Source organism: Marmota marmota, unplaced genomic scaffold (genome assembly GCF_001458135.2).
Source record: "Marmota marmota marmota unplaced genomic scaffold, marMar, whole genome shotgun sequence".
NCBI lineage: Eukaryota > Metazoa > Chordata > Mammalia > Rodentia > Sciuridae > Marmota > Marmota marmota.
Window position 1 is genome coordinate 3076287 of NW_025999891.1, and position 8768 is coordinate 3085054.

Sequence of the window (8768 nt, forward strand, 5' to 3'; positions counted from 1 at the left end):
AAATCATAATCATTATTCAGAATAGTCTTAAAGTAGAAATTGGGAATATAGCTTTATCATGATTGATATTCCATGTTGTATTGAATGTTAGATGCTATCAATTTGTTATAATGCTCCATTATCCTATTATATACCACTAAGGAAGGAAAACTCCTTGAATTAATGCCATCAATTATAGGATACATCTCAATTTCAGAGATGTTAGAATATGGAAAAATATGCATTTAAGACCGAAATGGGGTAGTAGATTTACTGGAATCCTTTACTGAATACTTACCACGTGCCAGGCCCTGTGGTCAGTGCTTTACTAATCAAGAAATCTTATCACATTATAGACATGGTTCCTGAGGTTCACAGAAATTAAATGATCTGCCAAAAAATATTTAGGACTAACAGAGCAGAGCTAGAATATACACCTAGATCTTATTGACTCTAGAGCCCACACCCTTACCTAGATTTAATGTTAGATTTATCAAACATTTCTGCTTTTGGCTTAAAATTCCAACTTTTGGTGGTCTTTTATTGATATAGTAACAGTAATTTGTACAATCTTTTAAAAATTATTTTTCATTGTCAGTTTCTAAATAACTGTTAGAAGATTTAAGTTAATGTACTAATTAATGGTCCATCAGAAAATTCTATTTTTCTGTCTGGAAATCTTCATAAAGAAGGAAATTTTTGATGTTTTATAGTATAACACTATCAAAACAAAACTCAATTTTAAAAATATTTTATTATGGAAATCCTCACAAATACACAAAAATAAAGAGAACAGTATGATTAAGCCCAAAAAAAAAAAAAAAGATTTTCTGTGGAGAAGGAGGTGCCATTACAGGTGTGCACCACGACAGCTGGCTAATCTCAGGTCCCTGGCAGAATTTCAGATAACTTTCCTGGGTAAACTCTTCCTTGCCTTAAGTGAGTCCTTTGGATCTCTTCTTAGTGCACTCACCAGTCCACAGCTTTATCCACAGACAGTTTTCTAACCTTTGTAGATGGATCCTCCTCTTTCTCTTACAAAATATAAAAACATTGCTAGTTTCTTTGAAAGATTGCTCACTTATTTTATTTCTTTCTTATTGCATGTAATAAGACATTGAAGTTTAAATACAATTTAATTTCACGTTAGTTTCTTTCTTTTTTATTAATTTTTTTAGTTGTAGATGGACACAATATCTTTATTTATTGATTGGTGCTGAGTATCAAACCCAGGGCCTTACACCTGCGAGGCAAGCACTTTGTCCACTAAGCTACAGCCCCAGTCCCTAATTTCACCTTAGTTTCTGAAGTTGACCTTCTTTTTTTTTTTTTTAATTAATTTATTTATTTGTAGTTGTAGATGGACAGAATGCCTTTATTTTATTTGCTTATTTTTATGTGGTGCTGAGGATCGAACCCAGTGCCTCACGCATGCTAGGCAATTTCTCTGCCGCTGAGCCACAACCCCAGTGCCTGAAGTTGACCTTCTTTATCCATTATTTATTTGTTTTCCTAAATGTTAACCTGGAGTCTCCCATTTTGCTTTCTTTTCCTTCTTCCTTGTGGAGTTCCTGTTTCTAATGGCTAGAGAGCTCAAGGGCTGGGGCTGCAGCCTTTCTGAAATCAGAATGACCACCAGCACCCTGCCTGATCAGCTGGTCTGCTGCTCTTCCACAGCATTCCTGGCTTTCAGACACATCGATCTTAATCTTCTCAGTCAAACTCGGAGACGCACAGTGTCAACAGTTACAGCAGCCACAGTCCATTATCTACTCAGGGTGCAATTACTTGGCAGTCACCTAGACTGTGAGGGTTTTGTGGGCCCCCAAAGAACTCATATCCTGAAGAGAGACACTAATCAAGGCAGGTCCTCTTGGCAGGGACATTAAAAGGGTGGATTACAAATGATAGGAGTTTTAATTTGTGAGGACTTAATCTGATCTGCTTTGGGACAAGATAGTGTAGATGTACTTATTGTCCATTTTCTCTGGGTATTCTTGAAGATTCATTTGATCTTATGATGATAGTATTGTTATAAAGACACAGAACTTTATTACATGAATCTGCCTGTCCCTTACCTTTCTCACTGCCCAGAGCTACTCTAAAATGTGTTTAGCCTGCAGTGCCATAAGAGGAGGGATGGCCGATGTGTCAGATGGTATAGTGTGGTATTGCACATTCTGGTCTCTTGCTCACTCACAGCCCCTTTTGAGAAGGGAGATGCTGAGTCTCTGAGGAAGCATGCACTTAGGATGCAACAAAAAGTCAGATTGGCCCTTCATCTAACAGTGTTGGTTGCTAGAACTGCTTGGCACTGATAGAGGTGATGTTAAGATTCTGACTGACTGATACCAGCAATGCCAGGGACTTTGGGTATATAATCAGGACAAATGACAAGCATTTCTCTCAGACTTCCTGTCTTACCTGTTGAGAGAAAGAGCACTATATAAGGAGGCTGCTCAGCAGGAATAAGGATGTATTCCCTAAGACTTGGTCAGAGCCCTTGAGCAGTTTTTCTTTTTCTTTTTCTTTTTTTTTTTTTTGGTTCTGGGGATTGAACTCAGGGGCACTCAACTTCAGTCACATCCCCAGCCCTATTTTGTATTTCACTTAGAGACAGGATCTCACTGAGTTGCTTAGGGCCTTGCTTTTGCTGAGGCTAGCTTTGAATTCATGAGCCTCCCTCCTGCCTCAGCCTCCCAAGGCGCTGGGATTCCAGGTTGCAGCACCCCACCCAGCTCTTTCTCTTTTCTTTATTGAGGTGCTTGGAATGGAAACCCAAGGCCTCACACTAGCTAGGCCAAGTGCTTTGCCACTGAGCTGTGTCTCAACCCCCTGGCCACTTGAGCGCTTCTTCGGGGCATTTTCTCTTAAGGGTGAATACATGTGCTAGTCAGGATGAGCTGACTTTGACTTGTGTCGGAGGTTTTTAATTAAAAAAAAAAAAAACCTGAACTGGGAAGTGGACCTAGATGACCTTACCAGATTTAAGAGCAACAGTTCCCAAAAGTATATGTTTTTGTTCAGGGAATGTGATTTTTTTTCTAAAAATTATTTATATTAATAGTTTAAAATTATTTTTAAAAATGAATTAATTTTTTTAGTCTTCTAATTTCTGACATGATAAATATTAATAGAAACAACTCACATAAGTAAGTTTTTGGGGTTCTTAATTTTTTTTTCAATATTTATTTTTTAGGTGTAGATGGACACAACATAATACCTTTATTTTTATGTGGTGCTGAGGATTGAACCGGGTCCCGCCCTTGCTAGGCGAGCGCTCTACTGCTGAGCCACAATCCCAGCCCTGGAGTCCTTAATTTTAAGAGTATAAAGGGGTCTGAGGCCAAGAAGTTTGAGAATTGCTACACTTCTCCTGAGAGAGACATTCGTGTCTTTTCTCTTGGTCTTGTGTAGTAGGAAATGAATAGCACAGACCCAGGATTATACAAACACTTTAGAGAAATAAAAATGGTTCTAATGGCTGTAAAGTGTCTACTATAGAGAGATGCCAGATATAGGATGATCGTGGTGGTGGTGGTGGTGACAACAGCGATGATTTCTAGCTCCTGTGAGTCCTTTGATGTGTGTGTACTTGCTTCTGCCGAAGTACATATTTGGGGGGCTCTGTAATTCCCTCCCTGGCCCAGTAGCCCTGTCTTGTTTTCAATATATATACTTTATTCTCACATTAATTTTGCTCTTCACCTTAGCAATGGTGTAGGCAAAGCATTTTTCTGATGCAAGTTTGTTGGAAGTATGTTCCTGGGAGGACTTTGTGTTGTCCTAGTGGAGCCTGAGATACAGGTTAATCTTCCTAATGGGAAGAGGCAGGTTGCTAGGACAGGTACCTGATGATAGCACTTTCTCTCAGGTGAGTTCTCAACTTGGGTGGTTAGTACGGGAACCTCTGTAAAGTGCTGCCCCCACAGAGAAATTCATAAATCCTAGGCCGTTACTCAGGAGGGCAGGATCAACAGCTGTCCTGAGTCTTTGAGCACTGCCTGGTTCTCACAGCAGATTTCTTCCCACAAAAGCAAGGACTGGTGATCACTTGACCCACACCCTATCATCTGCAAAAGAATGGCTGCCTGGGGGAACGTGGCCCATCAGGGTGCCAGGAGCAGCTTATTTGGCTGCTCTAGGAGTGTGTGATCAGAGCACAACCAGTGATGCTGAGAGGGCAGGCAGGAACCGAGGTGCTGCCTCCTATGTGAACAAGATGCTTTTCCACCTCCCTCCCAGCCTTCACCATCAGCAAGGCAGCTGAGCAGTGAGTGTCACAGCCCAAGGTCCAAGGCCCCTACCTCACCCGTGTGACCTGGGCACATGATTGAGTTCCCCTGAGCCTCCGTTTCTAATTAGTAAACAGCCATGGCTATTATGTGTACTTCACAAATTGCTAATGAGAAGCTTTTGAATAAAGATTGCAGATGGGAAAGCTGAAAAACATATAGTATTTTGGAAGAGGTGTCTTTGTGGTACCAAAGTGTTTCTGCTCTTTGTCCCACTCTCTGGACTCATGAGCTTCTGTTCTCTTCTCCAGGTTACCTGTGCATGACCGATGAGTGGTTCTCTGAGTATGTCTATGAGGTGGTGGTGGACAGGAAGCACGTCCCTGAAGAGGTGCTGGCTGTGCTAGAGCAGGAGCCCATCATCCTGCCGGCGTGGGACCCTATGGGGGCCTTGGCTGAGTGATACTGCCTTGGTTTTTTCCTCCTCCCTTGGGACCTGCAGTAGCTGCAAAGGACAGATCCAGGGACTGAAGCCAAAGTTACACAGGTGACTGTGTATTCCCACAGGACACAGACTCTTGGATTTCCAGTCTCCTCCAGGAACCTCTTTGGGAAGTGTGCTTTATGCTGAAACAAAATATTCATAAAGAAAAAAAAAAAGGGAAAGATCAGGTCATATTATCTACTCCTCATCTCCAACAGCTCAGGATCTCTTAGCATTTTAATCAGATGTAATTGTCTTAACTCTGTCAAAAAGGTCTTCAGTGGGGCTGGGATGTAGCTCAATGGCAGAGCACTTGCTCAGCATGAGGCAGGCCCTGGATTCAGTCTCTGGTGCTGGAAGAAGAAAAAAGCCTTCAGTGTCTGTTGTAATAAGACAGGAGATCAGGAGAGGATGAGCAACTGAGGTGTATGGAGAGAAAATGGACCTAATGCTCCTTGATCCTAGTGTAGATTGGGGGAGGGTCACCTAAGATTTGAGCTCTCTAAACTGCATGCTGCCTCACAGATCGCTGTCCTTCCTAGATGGCAGTCACTGAATTCAGTTTCTTCAAGGTGATTTTATGTGCCTCTGATAGCTCAAGAATGGGAGGTTGATCAGGTCCGACATGATTCCTTCCTGTTATTCTGAACTGTGGGGGCGCAGCTCTGCTTGAGTCAGGTTAACCAGAGGCCTGGAGAAAGTGGGTGAGGAACAACCAGTACCTATTATGATCTCAGCTCCCATCATTAGGGGGAGCTCCAGCCAAATGGTTTAGCCTCTGCCTCTGAGTTGGGGGTTGGGTGGGCAGGAAAAGGTGATATTCATTCTTTCTGACAACTAGATGGTGCTGAGAAGCTTTTGAATAAAACACTTTGCTAAATGAGAATAAGTTGGCTTTTTTGATCTAAGAAGTGTTTATTTAGCTACAGTGATAGCAACCAGGTGGCTTATGTTCCTCAAAGTGAAAAAACAGCAGGAGTGCTCAGTGCTTTCCTACTTTAGCTCTTCTACAGGATATTTGATCCTTCCCGGCCTCACTGGCTTCTACAAAGGGCTTCCCCTTTTTCCAGATCTGGGGTCCCTACAAGGGGGTGCAGTGAGGCTCTGTTGAGCCCAGCCTTAGAGTAGGCTAGACGGCCACTAGCTTCCACTTCTCTTAAGCAAATGAGCAGAGCCCTCAGGTCAGGACTTCCATCAGTACTTGAGCCTCCTACTATTCTGGCTTCCCAAGAATCTTCCCACCCCAGCAAAGGATATTGTTTGTCATAGCACTTTCCAAGATAAAATTAGATAACAGCTCAAGGATGGTTTTAGAAAAAAAAAAAAAAATCTTGAGTTTGCCCCTTCAAAAGGGAAATGATCTAATGTAGAAAGTTGGAAATGCATCAAAGAAGGGATGTGGCTCAGTGGTAGAGCCCTGGAATGCACAAGGCAGTGAGTTCAAGCCCTAGTATGGGGGTGGGAGGTGGGGGAAAAGCCACATAAGACTCAGGAGGCTGAAGCAGGAAGAGTGCAAGTTTGATGCCAGCCTCAACAACTTCACAAGACCCTGTCTCAAAATATAACAGACTGGGGATGTAGCTCAGTAGAGCACCCCTGGGTTCAGTACCCAATACCACAAAAAAATTCATCAAAGAACGTAAATAAAGAAAGTGATAAATGTATGGATCGACAAAAAGTGACTGTTAGATAAGTCTTATAGGGTTCAATAAAAGATAAAATTAAAGTAGCAGATAGGGAGTGATAGGCTTAACATTATAAGGCCCTTATGTAATTCAGGAAAATAAATGTTTATTAACTTTAGACTTCTATATGTTAATGTGCATGCTAAAAATGTCTAGATTACTAAGAAGTATGCAGAGGATAACAGCTTCCAAGCAAGAATAGGCAGAATGAAAAAATGTAATCCTTAAGAAGACAGGATAGGGGAAAGAAAAGGCAGGGCAAATAGAATATTCAAAATAAGTCAGAAATAGATCGATGCCAACTACAGTATGGATAAACAGATTTTTTTAAAAGACAAATAAATTGGACTTTTAAAAGAAATGTAGCCATATGCTAATAACAAGAGACGTAGACAACCTAGGATATAAAAAAGGATGGAAAAGATCTATCATGCTGGTACTAAAATAAATCTGGTGAAGCGATACTAATAAGCCACAAAATCAGTGCTACTCTGAATAACCAAACAGACTATATGACTCCAGGATATGGCACTTACATGAACTGTAATGTGCATGGCCTCCCTGGAGTTGTACGACTCAGTGGCCCTGGAAAGGCTCTGAAACAAAAGCATTACTGGAGAGAGAATCACTACATAATGATAAGTTTACTTGACTCTCCAGGAAAATGTAAAGATTCTAAATCAGTATACCCCTAATAACAGAGTCTCAAATTATATAAAAAAGACTGACAGCTACATGTAAAAATAAGTAATCCAACATCATAATGGGAGATTTTAACTATTTTACAATTACCAATAGCTCAACCAACCAAACCATCAGATGAGTATGTAATAAAAGATTTAAGCATTTAATAAGTTTTGACATAATGGACATGTGTAGAACACTACATCTAACAATTGCGCATTCTTTTTGAGCACTTGGGGAACTTTTTGAAAAATTGACCACACACTGGACAGTGAAATCAACTTCAACAAATGTCAAAGGGTCATCATGTGGCTCATACTCCAAACACAGTACCAGTCAGGTGAGAAACCAACATTAAAAACTAGAGTGACTTCTAGCTCCAGGCCCCTTCAGAGAAGTCTGTTACAGGCACTTTTGCAATAAAACTGCTGCTTGCTTGCTAAGAAAGTAGAATAAAAGTTAACTAGAGCCAGGCATGATGGCACATGCCTGTAAGGCATGAGGCAGGAGCATTACAAGTTTGAGACCAGCCTCAGCAATTTAGCAAGGCCATAAGCGACTTAGCGAGACCCTGTCTCAAATTTAAAAACTAAAAAGGGCTGGGGATGTGGCTCAGTCTTTAAGTGCCTTGGGGTTCAGTCCATCCTAGTTTAAATGGACTGACTGGAAGTGAGTCTCTGGGTGTGTGCCCTGGAAGGGTGCATCTGCCCTGCGGGTCTCTCTGGGCTCTGCTTCCTGACCCCGTCAGGAGCTGAGCAGCTTTCTTCCGCTGCTGCCTCACTTTGGGCCCAGAGTAACTGAGACCTCTGAAACCATGAATCCCGAATAAACTTTTCCACCTAAGTTGTTCTAGTCAGGTTAATGAGTCACAGCAACAGCAAAGCTAGATAAAATTCCCCTGTATGTTTAGAAATTAACTTATGGTGCTGGGCATGGTGGTGCACACCTCAGAATCCCAGCTACTCAGGAGGCTGAGATAGGAGGATCCCAAGTTTGAAGCTAGCTTTGGCATTTTAGTGAGACCCTATTCCAATATAAAAAATAAAGACTGGGAGTGTTGTTCAGTGGTAAAACACCCAATGGATTCAATCCCCAGTACAAAGAAAGGAATTAGAATAGCAAAATAAACCTAAAGAAAGATGTGCAGAAATTAAACCCAGAATCAAGAAAGCCAGAATTTGGTTCTAAAAAAAAAAAAAGCAAACTAACAAATCTTTGGGGGAAAGCAAACACAAGGATTGGAAATGAGGCTACCAGAGATGCTGCAGATACCAGAAAAATAGAAGACAGCTGGGGGTGCAGCTCAGTGGTGGAGCACTTGCCTGGCATTCTTGAGACCCTGGGGTTGATCCCCAGCACTCTTGGCCAGCACCCTAAACCCTCCAGGAGTACTCGCTGGGCAAATGCTAATTCTCTTAACAGCTGGACTCTAGCCGCACCCCCATGCCAGGCACCTCATCTCAGTGATCCCATAACTAACAGCCAGGCTTTGCCGTGGCCCTGGCCTTATCCACTGCCCCATCTAGATACACAGAATAACTGTCCAAAATCATGAAATATGTGTCAAATTAGTGTTGATGTGAGTCACTTGCTGCCCATGCTCAGACTTCATGGATAATTGTTTCTAAAAGAGGAGAAAAGGGGGAAGCAGCAGGTATGGAAAGGTCACTGATACATAAGGAGAAGTCAGGGGGGACACTA

The 8768-nt window shown here is 41.9% G+C and overlaps 1 protein-coding gene across 2 annotated transcripts in view; it reads left to right on the forward strand.

The window, feature by feature from the left end:
- Blmh (bleomycin hydrolase) overlaps positions 1–5584 on the forward strand; it is a 44570-nt gene extending 38986 nt beyond the window's left edge. For both annotated transcript variants that reach the window (XM_015501041.2, XM_048793445.1), the window contains one exon: positions 4526–5584. In XM_015501041.2, the coding sequence (XP_015356527.1) occupies positions 4526–4677 (152 nt within the window). In that variant the 3' untranslated portion in view covers positions 4678–5584. The remainder of the gene's footprint in view (positions 1–4525) is intronic.
- Positions 5585–8768: the final 3184 nt, after the last annotated feature.